Source organism: Phocoena sinus, chromosome X, assembly GCF_008692025.1.
Source record: "Phocoena sinus isolate mPhoSin1 chromosome X, mPhoSin1.pri, whole genome shotgun sequence".
In the NCBI taxonomy this organism is placed as follows: domain Eukaryota; kingdom Metazoa; phylum Chordata; class Mammalia; order Artiodactyla; family Phocoenidae; genus Phocoena; species Phocoena sinus.
In genome coordinates, this window is record NC_045784.1 from 105,932,553 (window position 1) to 105,951,086 (window position 18,534).

Genomic DNA, 18,534 nt, shown 5'->3' on the forward strand with positions numbered 1-18,534 from the left:
CTATTATGTAAGGCAAGTCACTTAACCTTCTTGTGTTCTCCTTTTCAACTGTAAAACAAGGGTAACAATAGCTGCTACAGCATAAAACTCTTATGTGGATAAAAGACATTAAAGTATTCTGAAACTGTAAATGCTCTCTAAGTGCATATGATTATTGTTATATACATGTCAAACCCCGAAACTTATAATGCAGAAAACTGGGAATTAATTATTTGAATGACAACAGAATTCTCTGCAAGTACTTTAAATGGGAAACCGCGGTTTACAAATTTTACAGACACACATTTCAACCACTTCCCAGGAGTATATCCCCTTTTGCAAAAATAGGTCAACTTTTACTTGGAATGGCTAATTTTTCTTTGTTAACTGCATAATTCGGATTCACTGACTCATACTGTATACAGCTAGAAGGGACCTTAGAGATAAGCTAGTCCTACGGAGCATCACCCCGTCTTGTCAGAGCCTTAGCGGTTGGGAAGAGAATGGAGGAAAAGGAAGGAAAGGGTAAGGAAAAGAGAGGGGTGGCAGGAGTCTGCTCCCCTCCCTCACCTTATCTGGAGAAAGGTGGCTCTTATCTGCTATATATTTCTAATTGCTAGGTAAGATTTCATTTGCAAAAAGTGTTTCACTTCCCATGACCTCTCCCCCACAAAGGGTTGCAAGCTGAAGGGGAGCAGAATTTGCCACCCCAAAATACGCCTCTTTGGCTTAAGGATTATCTTGAGCTGATTATTTTTATGAAACAGCAGACATAGGAAAAGATCTGAAAAGTGAATAGGAGTTACCCTTTAGCAAGAGAGCCTTCAGCAAGTTAAAAATTACAAGTTAAAAGTTACCCTTCGCAAGATTTATAAGGGAAACCTCCATTTGTAAGGGTGTCTTCCTCTCTACCAGGAAGAGAAGGATAACTCTAAATCTTTGGAAACTCTGATCAAAGGAGAAGGAAATGACTTAAATCTGCATAACACCCATACTCCATGTACTGTGCTTTTCCTGATACCCTCCCTTAACTGACTCTCCTCACATCTTTTGTTTTCAGATGAGATGGTATCTAAGGTGATGGCTTGGGTCATTTCGGGGAGGTGCTCAGTTTTCCTGGGTCTCTCCCATGAAAACAGGAGGTGCACATGTTATTTAACTTGCTTGTTTTTCTCCTATTTATCTTTCTTTTTATTACAAGGGGGTCTCAGCCAAGAACCTGAAGGGTAAAGGTAAAATTATTTTTCCTTCCCTTCAAAGCCAACTCCCTTTTTTTTCAGAGGAGAAACTGGAGCCCAGACAGGTGAAGCTATAGTCACAGTTTGGTCCTGGCTGAAGCATCTTCACGACAGGCTATAGATTGTGTCATATGAATCAGCTATACGTTGTTTACATGGTCGTATATTCAGCAGACATTGACTAGAAAATGTCTTTTTTTTCCTTCAACTTTGCGGAGATAGATTTTGTAGGATGAACTTAAAAGAAATGTCACTTCCTCCCAAGGCCAGCCTTTTGCAAAAATTGTAAAGGAGATAAAGGTTGTCTTTAGTGTCCTTTAGTTTTCTGTCTCTCCACCCACCCTTTTTGTTCCTGGGCATCCAACCTGCAGGAATTCAGTACCCTCATCTACCCAACAAACTTCTTCCTCATTCAGATTGTTACTGACAATGTTGGATTTTACCTGAGCCCTATGCCCCTGGAAAACAGAGCTGGTTAAGAGATTACCCCAACCTTTTGCTTTCAGATATCCTTCCACGCTTTTATGATTTAGGAAGTGGCTTACCACAAAGCAAACAAATAAATAAGCAAAAATAACCAAACTGAAAACCCTTTTCCCTAAGACTTATTAGAGAAGGCTCTCTGTCCATTCTTTCTCAGCACTCCCGTAAGAACTGCACATGACTCCTTTGTTACCTGTGACAAAGCCAAGCACAGACCTTTCCCCTTTTGCTGGAACCTGCTGAAAATCCAGATACAGACCCTCCAATTCCCATTCTTTCATAAATAATTATTGGAGTTTAGAACTGTTTGTTCTCCTTCAACTAGCTAGACACAGAGAAAACATTTCCTGTTCATCTGACTCACTGAGATTTGCCCTGAGTACAAAACAATTCCAACTGTAAATCATCCCGCTTGTAGCTCATGTACTCCTCCTATAAAAGCCTTAGGCAAAACTGATCTTTGAACCTGGGGTGCTCTCCCTATTGCAATAGCCTGAATAAAATTAATTTTCTTACCAGCTCAGTTTCTGTCTTTGATTCCCCCTTAGAAAACCTCTTTAGGAATTTACATGTTTAGATTGTGTTACATTATTACAATAATAGAAGAGAAAACAGAAGAGGTGGAACCAGGAGTCCTTGGTTCTAGTCCCAGTTCTCTGTGTGGTTTTTTTTTTAATTAATTAATTTATTTTTGGGTGTGTTGGGTCTTCGTTTCTGTGTGAGGGCTTTCTCTAGTTGCGGCGAGCGGGGGCCACTCTTCATCGCGGTGCGCGGGCCTCTCACTGTTGCGGGCTCTTGTTGCGGAGCACAGGCTCCAGACATGCAGGCTCAGTAGTTGTGGCTCATGGGCTTAGTTGCTCCGTGGCATGTGGGATCTTCCCAGACCAGGGATCGAACCCGTGTCCCCTGCATTGGCAGGCGGATTCTCAACCACTGCGCCACCATCTCTGTGTGTTCTTGACCCCTCTGGACCTCAGTTTCTTCATCTTTAAATAATGATATTGGATTTGATTATCTTGAAGATTTTAACATTCTCTACTGGTTGATAAATTACACTGTAATTATTTTCAGTTCAGTTTATGGACCTTACATGACTCAGGTCTAGGAACAAGTCTTTCATTTGTTCATATCCCCTGCTCTGTTTAAACCAGCTGTTACATAATATTTACAAGTTAAAGAGAAAGAGTGAGTTATGACTAGTTTGTAAGCTTCTAAGGTAGTAGGGCCTGTTTTAGTGCAATACTTTCAATTTTACATTAGTGAACAACTGATAACTGATTTTTCTGGTAGATTTTGACATATGGTTGCGACTTATATCTTCTTTTTAAAATTAAATTTAAATTATTCAAATAAATTTAAAAAAGAAAATTTTAGCATACTAAATAATCAAATATTCTTTTTTCTTTCATTTTGAAAATTAAATGGTGAGAAAATTCTTTAATCTCCTAATGAGAAGCAGATACATATAGCTACTGTTAACGGGGAACCAATTCCAGCAAAATTTGATTATTTTTAAAGTGCTATTCTACTTATCCATGGCTTTGGTGATGAAAGTGATGATAATTTAAAAATAACAGATGTTAAATTGGTAAGTAAAGAGAAATCAAACTTTAAAGAGAGAAAACATCTAAATCCTAAGGAGGCCATCATTCATAAAAAAGTTGATGTCAGTTTGAAAGCAGGATCTATAGTATCTAATAGGATGCCAATACAAGGTAATTTTCCAATCATCTGACCCAATAATAATTATTTTGCTAAATTAAACAATGTCCTTTACATCCATTGTCTCACTTACTCCTTACAGCCACTCTATGCGACAGGTACTATATTATCATCCATATGTTGCAGGTAAGGACACTGGTTCAGCAAGGCTGTGTCAATTAACTGCCTGAGGTTGGAGTGCCAGCAAATGACAAAGTCAGTATTCAAAGCCAAACCTGACTCCAGAGTCCAGGCTCTTAACTACAGCGCTACACTGTAAAGTGCTACACTGTAAAGAAAACAGTGTAAAAAGAATTACCTGGTTTTCGAGTTTAGAACTGTATTTATGGAGTTGTGTGATGTCTAGAAAATTGTAAAAGGATACAGGTGACCATTTGAAAATATCCTTATAGTATATTCCATCTTCTGCAAGGTTTGGTTTAGTATACACAGGACTTTATAAAAGAGGAGCTATGTTTTTACTTGGTAAGTAATACACAGTAAAGACCTAACAAAACAGAACTATGATGTGCAGCTATTGCTAACGTTTTGTCCAGACTTCCATAAAAAGTCAGTTTAAGATAATAATTTGGTATATATGGCATGAACCTTTAATGATTTTTCTTAATAAAGAAATTGGTTTGGCCTGCTTGTTGTTGTAATTGAGCAGAATCTTAAAAACATTTTCCATTTATGAAACTTGTCACAACACATTAAAATACAGAATTTACCTAAAATCTATCATGAATAGACACTGGGGCTTTGCCTTCAGGGTGTAAAATGTCTTTTGTGGTTTTCATATACGTTTCATGTGCGGATTTCAGTATAATGCAGAAGTTAAGAGACAAGTCTCTGGAATCAGACCACCAGTTTCTAGCTCTGTGACCTTGGGCAAATGACTTAAACTCTCTGTGCTTCTATTTCTCATTTGGAAAATGAAGACCATAGCATTACTTTCATGATATAAATACATGTTTAGTGTCTGGAGTAAATCTTGGCACATGGTAACTGTTTAATACAATTTAGTCAGCATCATCAAACTATTTTTTGGAAAAGAATTCTAGAAATCTGAATTAGAATTAAAAAAATGAATATGCTCTGATGACAACTATGTGATGACCTTCTGCTGTCCTGTATGCTTCATTTTCATCAAACAGATAATTCATGATTTTCAGTGTGACTGGCAAAAAAAATCCCTAAGCATATGATACCAAATGGTGGCTCTTGTACTTGCAGATATAAAGGAATCAAATAGCAGGAGAGAAGGTAAGGGAGAAAATGTCCAAGTGTATTCAGACCCTTTCCTCTGCCATTTCTGACCCCTGCACTACCCTCAGTCCCTCTCAGCAGCAACAATGAAATTGCTGGGAAAGTTCAGCCCAGGCTAGAAACAGTAATTCTAAAGGACATAAAGCAAACTGCACTGTGAATTGAAAACTGGAATAAACCATAATGTTTTCCTGAACCCTAAGCATTAATTTTTACTGAAGCATAGACCAAAGCAAAGTTCCTTTTTCAAAAGCAAACAAAAATAAAACAAAACCCACAAATAACTCCCCAGAAGGAACTAAAAACACAGGAGTAGCAATTGAAACAACTATAAAAATCTCTTATTTTCAACTAATGAAACAAAACTGATTTTCCACCTCTATAAAATTATAAGCTTCTTAATTTAAGGGTAGGGTTTGGGTCATTCATTCATTCATCTTTTTATATTTAATCTAAAAATATTTAGGATAGTACTGGCTATACGTTTTGTTTTCAATTTCTACTTTTTGAATTGACATCCTGATATTTTACATGGCTCAAGGCCCTCTGTATTGTATCTTATATCAAGAGAAATCACAATACAAATTTTCAGTTATTTTCAATATTTGAATATTAAGGCTAAGATCATTCAACATGAATAAAATGTTGGGACTGCTGGTACAGTACTGTGACATTTATTGTAAATGTCAGGTAGTTCAAGCTTATGTTGGTTAAATTTAACAATTCATTACTCAAAGTGCTTTTTTCTTTTCCCCAACTAGGAAGAATTCATGTTTCCCAACTAGGAAAAAAATTCATATTCTCCCACTTTGACATAAACATTCGCCCTTGTATTACACATAGAAGGCATTTTCTTATTATAAACAGAAGAAATTTCCATATACCCTTTGTAAAGTGTTATATATAAATGCTGGGCTTGGACACAGAGAACTTAATCAAAATCGCACGTTGCTTCAGGGTACTTATACGCGAAATGCAATTTCCATTGTATTGAAACCTCCATCCTGTAAATATTTATCTATTTTCAAAATTGCCAACATATTTGAAAGGTTTAATTGGTTTATATTCAAGGCACTAGAGAAAGGAAAATCTGCTTTCACAAGACATTTACATGTATTTATTCTGTCCACGTAGAGTATTTCTTTCGAGTGATCATGAAATTTAATGTGAAGTGAAACCATCCCAGGTTTGGTTCTGATGACTAAATTAGAAGAAAAGTAATAATCAATCAGTCACTTTGATCACTGTACCTTTTTTCTCTGATTTATTGGAAACTTTTCCTCCAATTGGAGAGTAAGTGGTATCCATGGATTCAGTCCCTCTGTTCCCCTTGCTAACTCCATTTTCATAGAGCTGTCCTTCAGCTGGTTGCAACTGCCAAGTCAGGCCGAACAAATGTACTGCTGCAAGAAAACAAGCCATACATGAACTTATTCCAGACTTGTCAAAAAGTTCTCTAAACCAGCTGTCCCTTTCCACCCAAAAATGCCATGACTGCTTTTCTTTCAGTTAGGCCAAGCAACCTGGAGTTGATACTCACATCACACATGTAGCGACTTTCCCAAACAGTGCTTAAAATTTTGAGGCTGAAGCTATCCCAGTGATAGCAGAAGCTGAAATTCTGGTCAAGCAATTACAGTGGGATTGGACTCTGCTCCTCAGTGCTGTGACCCCTTCCTCTTCCATTTCCCTTAGTCGTGTAACTCTAGTTTGCACATGGAAATGGCAGAGTAATGGTGGACAGGCTATCGCGAGAACATGAGAGACCTTCTCTATGGCCCTTGTTCAATTCAATTCAGCAAATATTTCCTGAGTGCCTAGTATGCATAAGGTCCTATGATAGCTACTGCAGATGTTAACATCTAGATGCCTATTAGGGTAGGAGCTGAAAGTAATACAAGTATAAAATAATGATAATACACAGAATAATTGAGGTAATACAGGTTCAAATTGCTATCATATGGCTTCCCTATATGATAAGCCCGTGCACAGCAATGAAGACCCAACGCAGCCAAAAATAAATAAATTTATTTTTAAAAAATTGCTATCATAGGATTAAAAAATACTCAGTGTTGATCAGCATGCAGGAAAATGGGGACTCTCATACACTTTTTTTTTTAAGTCAATCTTTTTTTAGATTGACTTAAATCTTTTTTTAGATTGCGCGGGGGCTTTCTCTAGTTGCAGTGAGCGGGGGCTACTCTTTGTTGCGGTGCATGGGCTTCTCACTGTGGTGGCTTCTCTTGTTGCAGAGCACGGGCTCTAGGCGCCCAGGCTTCAGTAGTTGTGGCGCGAGGGCTCAGTAGTTGTGGCTCGGGGGCTCTAGAGCGCAGGCTCAGTAGTTGTGGCACACGGGCTTAGTTGCTCCATGGCATGTGGGATCTTCCTGGACCAGGGCTCGAACCCGTGTCCCCTGCAGTGGAAGGCAGATTCTTAACCACTGCGCCACCATGGAAGCCCTCTCATACACTCTTTTTTTTTTTTTTAACATCTTTATTGGGGTATAATTGCTTTACAACAGTGTGTTAGTTTCTGCTTTATAACAAAGTGAATCAGTTATACATATACATATGTTCCCATATCTCTTCCCTCTTGTGTCTCCCTCCCTCCCACCCTCCCTATCCCACCCCTCCAGGTGGTCACAAAGCACCGAGCTGATCTCCCTGTGCTATGCGGCTGCTTCTCATACACTCTTGATGCGAGTATAAAAAACCAGTCACCTTTTGGAGGGTAATGTGGCACCATTTATTAAGAAAATTTGAAATTTGGCTTAATCTTTTAGGAAACAATTCAATTTCTATGAATTAGCTATGAATGTGTACCAAACTACAAGTCTCTCCATTGAAACATTTAAAAACTAGTAGAAAGTTATGATCAATCTAAATATTCATCAAAAGGAGATTAATTAAATAACTGATGATATAAATAATATAAGATTAAGCAGTTATTAAATTTTGTTGCAGAAGACTATGTAATGGCATGGGAAATATTTATGATGCATCAAATGAAAAACATCAGGCTACTAAACAGTATGAATAGTATGATCTATATTGTGTGTGTGTGTGTGTGTGTGTGTGTGTGTGTGCGCGCACGCACATATGTTGCTGTGTGGAAAAAGGGCTGAGAGGATGTATTGCAACATAGCAACAGTACGCGGGGTTTATGGAGGATTTTAATTTTCTTCTTTATGATTTCTGTATTGTCTATACTGTTTACAATGAACATGTGTGATGTTTGCCATCTGGGGAAAAAAGAAATTTTTGTTTTAAAAGAAATGGTTTAAAGGAACAATAGATAAAAATTGGCTTGGTTGATCAGGGATGATTTAATGAAGGAAGTAGGATTAGAGATAGACCTTGAAGGATATGTGGGGCAGGTGTCAAGAATAGGTGGGATGAGGGGGCAGGTTGAACAAAATATGACTTTGTAAAGCACAAGATGTATTTGAGGCAAAGGAAGTTGATGGGGTTGGTTGGAGTTTAGCTACGTATAGAAGTTAGTGGAAGTTAAGGCTGTAAGGGTCGATAAGGGCCATATTGTGGAGGGCACTGAATGCCACACTTAGGTATTTGGATTCAATTTACTGGGCAACAGGGAGGCACTGCTATTTTCTGAGCAGATGAGGGCTATGATCAATTTTCTTTAGGAAGATTAATTTAATAGCAATGAGGAGCACTGATGATTTCTAGGCAAATAAATGATATCATCAGAGCACCCTTTGTAGAAAGATAAATCCAGTAGTAGTGTGGAGAAGGATGGATTGGAGGCCTAAAGATGTGGCAAGAACACAAATTGGGATGGCACTCCAATAATCTAGGTGAAAAATGATGAGTGTCTCGTTTAGGGCTGTGGCTGTGAGAATGCCAAGAAGGCAATTCCTTAAGGAGAAATTTTATAAATGTCATTTCAGGATTTGGCAACCAGCTCTGTGTATGAGTGGGTGGGTGTGTGCTTGCACGCTTGTGTATGTGTGTAGGTGTGCTGGGGATGGGCATAGGAAAGAGTGACAGAAAGGGAGGAATCCAAAACGGTTAAGGTTTTGAGCCTGATAACTGAAAGCACTGTGGAACCATTAACAGAGTTAGGGAATTCGCACTTAGCTCAGCACTAGCTACAAACAGATGGTGCTGGATATGTGTTTGCTGAATGCTTACTAGTTGGTCTGGGGAAGGGTGACGTGATGGGAGGAATACAATGAATTAATATTTGGAGATTCCAGGTTCCAGGGACTGATGGGCTATCTAGATAGTCATGTCACACACAGGAGTTTGAAGTTCTGGAGAAATATTAGGTCTAGGACAAGACTAGAATCACACATGCACATAAGCAACAGTTGAAGTGAGAGCAAATGAGATTTCTGAGTGGAGAGAATGTTAGGAGAAAACAGTGCCTAGGACAGAAGCTGGGGACATCCTTTTATTTGTTTTCTTACTGCAATTTTCAAATCAACCAAATCTTACCAAAAGGCAAAAAAAAAAAGTGTATCTGTTCATAAGCCATCTCATATTTTTCTTTATGTTCCTAGGCAGACTGAAAGGGGCTAATTTATATGTCTAACACAAATACATAGCATATGAATTAGCAACCGAGAACAGGAAAGCTAGCCAGATAGCCTATTTAAAAATCATTCATCCACTTTTAGTTGAGCTAAAGAGATTTCTAACACGTACCTTCTAATTTATCCTTAAAACTTTTAAGCATTTAATTGGTTTCTACCCTTTTCTTTGGATTAAGGCCAGTACTGCCTGATGAATTTCTCTTGCAATTACTGGAAACAAATGAAACTCAAATGATACTGGTTCTGAGTAAGGTACAGTATGGCATGCTAATAGAGCTATATTAGGGACATCCCTGAGATTTCCTTGCCAAAAGACTCAAAGTACAGTTGGTTTAACATCCTCGCTCCAATTAAAGGTATTTATCAGCTTTATAGAAAATTCAGTCTACTCAGTCCCCTAATAATTTGAATATGATGGATATTAGAAGCTATATTGAAAATGTGTTTGACTTTCTTGGTTCTGTTACTTTTTTGAAATTAGATGGGCCATAAGGAACAAAAGGCATAGTAGTTCGCATTTTGCAGATCAAGGGGGCTATTTTATATACTTTATTTAAGTTAAGCCAGTTTCCTGAGGGCACTTAACAATGAGAGAGAAAATACATGTGCTGAGAATCACTTCAAAATAATAAAATAAGGTTTAATTTTTCACCATCAAATGAAAGGGACTGCTTCTAGCCAATCATGACAGATAAAGAGGTATGCACAATTAGTCAAATACCTTTTGAGGGTGGTAAAGCTTTATAATTTTTTGAGTTTACTTATGCCTTTTCTAGGCAATGAGCTGTTTGTAATGTACCCATTTTTTTGGTGATGTCCCTATGTATGAATACATAATGAAAATTATTTGCTACAGACTATGGGTACTATGGCAAGGCTATGGGTCTTTTCTCTCCTCCAAACTGAACTTCCATATACTGAGTTGTGAAAGGAAATCAGAGTGCATTTATGTGCAGGGTAGACTGAGGTAACTAAATAACTCCAGTGTTTGAGTTCTGTTAGAAATAAGTAATACTTTGTTCACACTAAGACCAATACATAAAACTATGTTGAACTTTGGGATATACCAACACACCACTAGAAAGATATGGCAATACTTCTATTATGGGGATGTATTTATTGATTCATTCAACAAGTATTTTCAAAGCATATGCTGAGCACACCAGGAATGTCGGGAATACAGGAAAAGGTAATAAACATCCAGGACTGCAAAGGTATTGGCTGACCCATATGGATGTTGGATGTAAACAACCAATATATCCTGACCAGGACCTACTGGCTGCGTATCAGCCTTGGATACACAATGAGGAAGATACAGAGTCCTTACCTTCTAATAGATCACCATTCAGATCTATGCTATGTATTTATAGCCACACTTTAAGCAAGTCCCCTAAACCCAAGTATAAACATTATGAGCCCACTCATAATGAAATAAGGGTACAACTGGTAATGAACAAACAGGGCAGTGTTAAGTTATATTCATATATTGATTCAACAAGTATTTCTTGAGTGCCTACTTTGTGCCAGGCACTGTTTTCCTAAGTTTAGAGCAGTGAATTAAAAAAAAATCTCTACCCTCCCAGAACTCATGTAAGAGGGTGGTAAGTTAAGAGAGGCAGACAATGAATAAATATATGATGTAATATAATATGGCTATATAGAAACAAAGAAGCAAATAAGTGAAATAATGTCCAGTAGTTACAAATGCTATAAAGGAAAAAAATAAGTCCGAGTAGTCAGGGAAGGTCTCTTGGAGTAGGTAATATTTGAACCAAGATTTGAATGAAGTGAAGGCATATGAATATCTAGTTGAAAAACCTCCTAGAAGAAGGAACACCGATTACAGAAAACCCTGAAGTCTTGTACGGAATATGTGAAGAACACTAAGGAGCTCAGTGTGGCCAGGGCTCAGTAAGGAAACAGAAGAGTGGTAGGAAAACTCAAAAACAGGATTGGAACCATCATCCTGTTATCTCTGTGCTCTAACCAACTTCACAAACTGGTCACCAATAAACTACAAATGAATAGAAAGTAATAAAACTAAAATCACACATGCCCCAACATATACCTACAAATGAGCACTACTGGTTACAGTAGGTCTAATATAACTACTCCTGACCCCAAACAAAGTCAGTTCTTTTTCCTAAAGACATATATAAAAATATACATACTCAATGAGCAAGGTTGGACACTAGCCAGATCTCTCAGGAAGTACCAGTTCCATTATTTGCACTTCACTAAAGTTCAATGGCCGGACAGAATGTGTCTGCCTATTCAGATATTCCAGGAGTAATGCCTTTTCAGCTGAGTAAGAATGGCAGTCCCTAATGCTCTCCTCACAAATGTTCCTTAGTGCTGAGTCCTGTAGATTTTATAATTCTTATCCTTCTTGTTTTATCCAATTGCAAAGAGCTATGCTCCGAAATTATAAATTTATTACAAAGTTAAGGTAACAAATGGAGTATCTTGCTGCCCCCAAGTGTCAAACTCAATCAAGCATCTTGGATCTCAAGGCAGCCTGACTTCATAAGAAGCCCTTCTTAACTTGCATATTTCTATAGGCTGGAGCCTCAAAGCCTCTCTGCAGTTATTTTTCTGTACTCTCTGTTAGGATGCTGGTCTTTGTTTCTCTTAAGTAAGACTGATGGTCTGTGGTAATGTTTATAATTGATAATGCTTCCCCATTCCATGCCCCTTCAAAAGGCAAATATTCACTTATAAGGGAGAGACTGCAGAAGTGCTTCAGAAGTAGATGTAGGAAATACATGCTGAATGACCTAGGTCTGTACTGTCTAATATGGCAGCCACTCACCACATGTGTCTATCAAGCATTTGAAATGTGGTTAGTCAAGGTCGAAGACTTCGTATGAAAGTAAGAATGCAAATTATCCAATTAATAATTTTTATATTGATTATATGTTGAAGTGTTAATATTTTAGATATGTATTTCATTAAATTAAAAATCTATTTAAATTAACTCCACCTGCTTATTACATTTTTAATGTGGCAACTATAAAATTTAAAATTATGTATGTGGTGTGGGTTGTATTTCTATTGGACAGTACTGATCTTGACTATCTAGAACATTTCACAAAGAGAGATGGTGTTTCTCTCTTAGCACCTCGTTATAGAACCCACCATGCTATGTTGAAGATACCTATTTATATGAATGCCTCATCATTTTAAGCACTGAAAGGGCGGGTACCATGTCTTCTTCATCTTTTTGTCCCTGGTACCTAACTCAGCACCTGGTAGTCAAGAAGTACTCTTGCTTAAACACTGCTGATAGGACTGTAAAGTGGTAAATCGGCTTTGGAAAGCAATTTTGTGATTGCTATTGATTGTCTATCAAAATTTAAATTGGGAACGTTCCTTGACCAAGGAATTCTACTTCTAGGAATCTGCACTAAAGAAAGAATCACATACAGGAATGCCTTGCTTACTTCATTTTGCTTTATTATGCTTCGCAGCTATTGTATTTTTTACTAATTGAAGGTTTGTGGCCACCCTGTGTCCAGTAAGTCTATCAACACCATTTTTCCAACGGCATTTGCTCACTTCGTGTCTCTGTGTCACAATTTTGTAATTCTCACAATATTTCAAACTTTTTCATTCTTATTATATTTGCTGTGGTGATCTGTGATCAGTGATCTTTGATGTTACTATCTTAATTGCTTTGGGGTGCCATGAACCGTGCCCATATAAGACAGCAAACTTAATAGATAAATGTTGTGTATGTTCTGACTGCTCCATTGGCCATTCCCCCATCTCTCTTGCTCTCCTCCTGCCTCCCTATTCCCTGAGACACAGCAATATTGAAACTGGACCAGTTAACCCTACAAAGTCCTCTGGGTGTCCAAGTGAAAGGAAGAGTCACATGTTGCTCACTTTAAATTAAAAGCTAGAAATGATTAAGGTTAGCAAGGAAGGCATGTTGAAAGCTGAGATAGGCCTTTTGTGCCAGTTAGCCAAGTTGTGAATGCAAAGGAAAAGTTCTTAAAGGAAATTAAAAGTGCTACTCCAGTAAACACGTGAATGATAAGAAAGCAAAACTGCCTTATTGCTGATTTGGAGAAAGTCTTAGTGGTCTGGATAGAAAATCAAACCAGCCACAATATTCCCTTAAGCCAAAGCCTGCTCCAGAGCAAGCCCTCCTCTTTTAATTCTATGAAGGCTGAGAGAGGTGAGGAAGCTGTGGAAGAAAAGTTTGAAGCCAGCAGAGGTTGGTTTGTCAGGTTTAAGGAAAGAAGCCGTCTCCATAACAACAAAGTGCAAGGAGAAGCAGCAAGTGCTGGTGTAGAAGCTGCAGCAAGTTATCCAGAAGAATTAGCTAAGATAACTAATGAGCTGGATACCTTAAACAACAGATTTTCAATGTAGATGAAGCAGCCTTCTATTGGAAGAAGATGCCATCTAGGACTTTCATAGCTAGAGAGGAGAAGTCAATGCCTGGCTTCAAAGCTTCGAAGGACAGGCTGACTCTCTTGTTAGGGAGTAATGCAGCTGGTAACTTTCAGTTGAAGTCAATGCTCATTTACCATTCTGAAAATCCTAGGGCCCTTAAGAATTATGCTAAATCGACCCAGTCTGTGCTCTATAAACGGAGGAACAAAGCCTGGATGACAGCACATCTGTTTACAACATGTTTTCTTGAATATTTTAAGCCCATTGTTGAGACCTACTGCTCAGGAAAAAAGATTCCTTTCAAAATATTCCTGCTCACTGACAATGTATGTGGTTACCCAAGAGCTCTGATGGAGGTGTACAATGAGATTCATGTTGTTTGCATGCCTGCTAAAACAACATACATTCTGTAGTCCATGGATCAAGGAGTAATTTCAACTTTCAAATCTCACTACTTAAGAAATACATTTCATAAGGCTATAGCTGCCATAGATAGTGATTCGTCTGATGGATCTGGGCAAAGTAAACTAAAAACCTTCTGGAAAGGATTCACTGTTCTAGATGCCATTAAGAACATTTGTGATTCATGGGAGGAGGTCAAATAATCAAAATTAACAGGAGTTGGGAAGAAGTTGATTCCAACTCTCATGGATGACTTTGAGAGGTTCAAGACTTCAGTGGAGGAAGTAACTGTAGATGTGGTGGAAAGAGCAAGAGAACTAGAATTAGAAGGGGAGCCTGAAGATGTGACTGAATTGCTGCAATCTCATGATAATACTTCAACAGAAGAGGAGTTGCTTTGTATGGATGGGCAAAGAAAGTGGTCTCTTACTACTAGAGCTAATCAATGAATTTGGTAAAGTAGCAGGTTACAAAATTAATGCACAGAAATCTCTTGCGTTCCTATACACTAACGATGAAAAATCTGCAGGAGAAATTTAGGAAATACTCCTATTTACCATCGCAACAAAAAGACTAAAATACCTAGGAAAAAACCTACTTAAGAAGACAAAAGACCTGTATGCAGAAAACTATAAGACACTGATGAAAGAAATTAAAGATGATACAAACACATGGAGAGATATACCATGTTCTTGGATTAGAAGAATCAACATTGTAAAAATGACTATACTACCCAAAGCAACCTACAGATTCAGTGCAATCCCGATCAAACTACCAATGGCATTTTTCACAGAACTAGAACAAAAAATTTCACAATTTGTATGGAAACACAAAAGACCCCGAATAGCCAAAGCGATCTTGAGAAAGAAAAATGGAGCTGGAGGAATCAGGCTCCCTGACTTCAGACTATACTACAAAGCTACAGAAATCATGATAGCATGGTACTGGCACAAAAACAGAAATATAGGTCAATGGAAGAAGATAGAAAGCCCAGAGATAAACCCACGCACATATGGTCACCTTATCTTTGATAAAGGAGGCAAGACTACACAGTGGAGAAAAGACAGCCTCTTCAATAAGTGGTGTTGGGAAAACTGGACAGCTACATATAAAAGAATGAAATTAGAACACTGCCTAACACCATAAACAAAAATAAACTCAAGGGCTTCCCTGGTGGCGCAGTGGTTGAGAGTCCACCTGCCGATGCAGGGGACACGGGTTCATGCCCCGGCCCGGGAATATCCCACATGCCACGGAGCGGCTAGGCCCGTGAGCCATGGCTGCTGAGCCTGTGCGTCTGGAGCCTGTGCTCCGCAACAGGAGAGGCCACAACAGTGAGAGGCCCGCGTACTGCAAAAAAACAAAAAAACAAAAAAACAACTCAAAATGGATTAAAGACCTAAATGTAAGTCCAGACACTATAAAACTCCTAGAGGAAAACATAGGAAGAACACTCTATGACATAAACCACAGCAAGATCCTTTTTGACCCACCTCCTAGAGAAATGGAAATAAAAACAAAAATAAACAAATGGGACCTAATGAAACTTCAAAGCTTTTGCACAGCAAAGGAAACCATAAACAAGATGAAAAGACAACCCTCAGAATGGGAGAAAATATTTACAAATGAAGCAACTGACAAAGGATTAATCTCCAAAATATACAAGCAGCTCATGCAGCTCCATATCAAAAAAACAAAAAAACTCCATCCAAAAATGGGCAGAAGACCTAAATATGCATTTCTCCAAAGAAGATATACAGATTGACAACAAGCACATGAAAGGATGCTCAACATCATTAATCATTAGAGAAATGCAAATCAAAACTACAATGAGGTATCACCTCACACCATTCAGAATGGCCATCATCAAAAAATCTACAAACAATAAATGCTGGAGAGGGTGTGGAGAAAAGGGAACCCTCTTGCGCTGTTGGTGGGAATGTAAATTGATACAGCCACTATGGAGAACAGTTTGGAGGTTTCTTAAAAAACTACAAATAGAACTACCATACGACCCAGCAATCCCACTATTGGGCATATACCGAGAAAACCATAATTCAAAAAGAGTCATGTACCACAATATTCATTGCAGCACTATTTACAACAGCCAGGACATGGAAGCAACCTAAGTGTCCATCGACAGACAAATGGATAAAGAAAATGTGGTACATATATACAACGGAATATTAGTCAGCCATAAAAAGAAACAAAATTGAGTTATTTGTAGTGAGGTGGGTGGACCTAGAGACTGTCATACAGAGTGAAGTAAGTCAGAAAGAGAAAAACAAATACCGTATGCTAACACATATATATGGAATCTCAAAAACAAAAAAATGCTTCTGACGAACCTAGGGGCAGGACAGGAATAAAGACGCAGGCGTAGAGAATGGACTTGAGGACACAGGGAGGAGGAAGGGTAAGCTGGGACGAAGTGAGAGAGTGGCACTGACATATATACACTACCAAATGTAAAATAGATAGCTAGTGGGAAGCAGCTGCATAGCACAGGGAGATCAGCTTGGTGCTCTGTGACCACCTAGAAGGGTGGCATAGGGAGGGTGGGAGGGAGACAGAAGAGGGAGGGGATATGGGGATATATGTACACTTACAGCTGATTCACTTTGTTATAAAGCAGAAAGTAACACACCATTGTAAAGCAATTATACTCCAATAAAGACGTTAAAAAAAAAGAAAGTGATTTCTTGAGATGGAATTTACTCCTGGTGAAGATGCTGTAAAGATTGTTGAAATGACAACAAAGGACTTAGGATATTACATAAACTTAGTTGATAAAGCAGGGGCAGGTTTTGAGAGGATTGACTCCAATTTTGAAAGACATTTTACTGTGGGTAAAATGCTATTAAACAGCATTATGTGCTACAGAGAAATCATTTGTGAAAGAAGAGTCAATCAGTGAGGCAAACTTCATCATAGCTTTATTTTAAGAAATTGCCCCGGCCACCCCAACCTTCGGCAACCATCACCCTGATTAGTCAGCAGCCATCAACATCGAGGGAAGACTCTCCACCAGCAAAAAGATTATGACCTGCTGAATGCTCAGACGATGGTGAGCATTTTTTAGCAATAAAGTAGTTCTTAATTAAGGTATGTACATTGTTTTTTTAGACATAATGCTATTAAACATTTAGTAGTCTACAATATGGTGTAAACATAATTTATATGTGCACTGGGGAACAAAAAAATTCATATGACTCACTTTATTGCAGTGGTCTGGAACCAAGCCTGCAATATCTCTGAAGTATGCCTATACATGCATAAACGGGCATGTACAAGGAAGTTCAAAACAGCATTGTTAATATAATGATTTTGTTAATATAGTAAAGAAAAAAAACCCCACCAATATATCCATCTATGAGAGAATGGTAAACCCATAATATAAAATCCTACATAAGAATCAAAAGGACTGATACTGACAGACTGTCAGATTAGAGGACACTAAGAAGACATCACAATTAAATGCAATGTGGTATACTAGATAGGATCCTGGAACAAGAAGAACAAATAGTGTAAAACTGAAGAAATCCGAAATAAACTCTTGAGTTAATAGCACCACACTAATGCTAATTTCTTACTTTTAACAACTGTACTATGGTCATGCAAGATGTTAATATTGGCAGAAACTGAATGACAGGTTTACAGGAATTCTGTGCTATATTTGCAACTTTTCTGTAAGTCTCAATGCATTTCAAAATAAGATGCCAGAAAGAAGAAAACAAACAAGAGAGAGAGAGAGAAAGGACTGACCCAGTGGTGTGATAGAGCCAGCTTCTACTGGTTTACAAGAGCCAACTGTGCACATCTCTTCCAATTCCACCTTCAGTGACTTCACATTGGTAGTTGAAATCACCATGGTGGGTGTTTTAACACTCCAGGAATCAGCAAATGTTGCACATCAAGGCTTTTTTGCCCAGAGAGCTGGTTGTTAAACATTTATCAGCACACCACTAGATGACCTATATGTACTGACATAGAAAGAGCTCTAAGATTTGTATAAAAAACAATGTAGAACAAGGCACATCCAATGACCCTATTTAAGTAAAAGAAAAGGTATCTCTATGTATGTAAATGCATAGAAAGAGAAATGGAAGGATTAATATCAAATTATTGAACTTTAGAGTGGGGAGCTGGGGGAACTTCAACATTTTCATAGTATTGTTAGATTCTTTTACAGTGATACTGTATTCACATATTGTTATACAATAAATAAATAGTAGGTGCTCAACAAACCTTTTAAAAAGCTGAATGGATAGATGCATTCTTTTATACCATCTCTTTAATTTTTGTTTTCTGTCTAAAATAGGGCTTTTCAAAACATTTTAAAGCCGTAGAACAATCCAGCAATTAAATATGAATAACCCTCAAACCCATCAAAAGATAAAACAGAACTCTTTTGACTGAAAGGAATTGGGAGTCCAAAAGCTCCACAGATATAGTTTGAAATGTACTGGCCTAAAAAATTATCCTTGAAACATCTGAATC

General features: G+C 38.0%; 1 protein-coding gene across 1 annotated transcript in view; it reads right to left on the reverse strand.

Moving 5' to 3' along the window:
- TENM1 (teneurin transmembrane protein 1) overlaps positions 1-18,534 on the reverse strand; it is a 608,552-nt gene that overhangs the window by 284,759 nt on the left and 305,259 nt on the right. Inside the window, exon 7 of the mRNA XM_032620244.1 lies at positions 5,921-6,073. Coding sequence (XP_032476135.1) covers positions 5,921-6,073 — 153 coding nt within the window. The remainder of the gene's footprint in view (positions 1-5,920; positions 6,074-18,534) is intronic.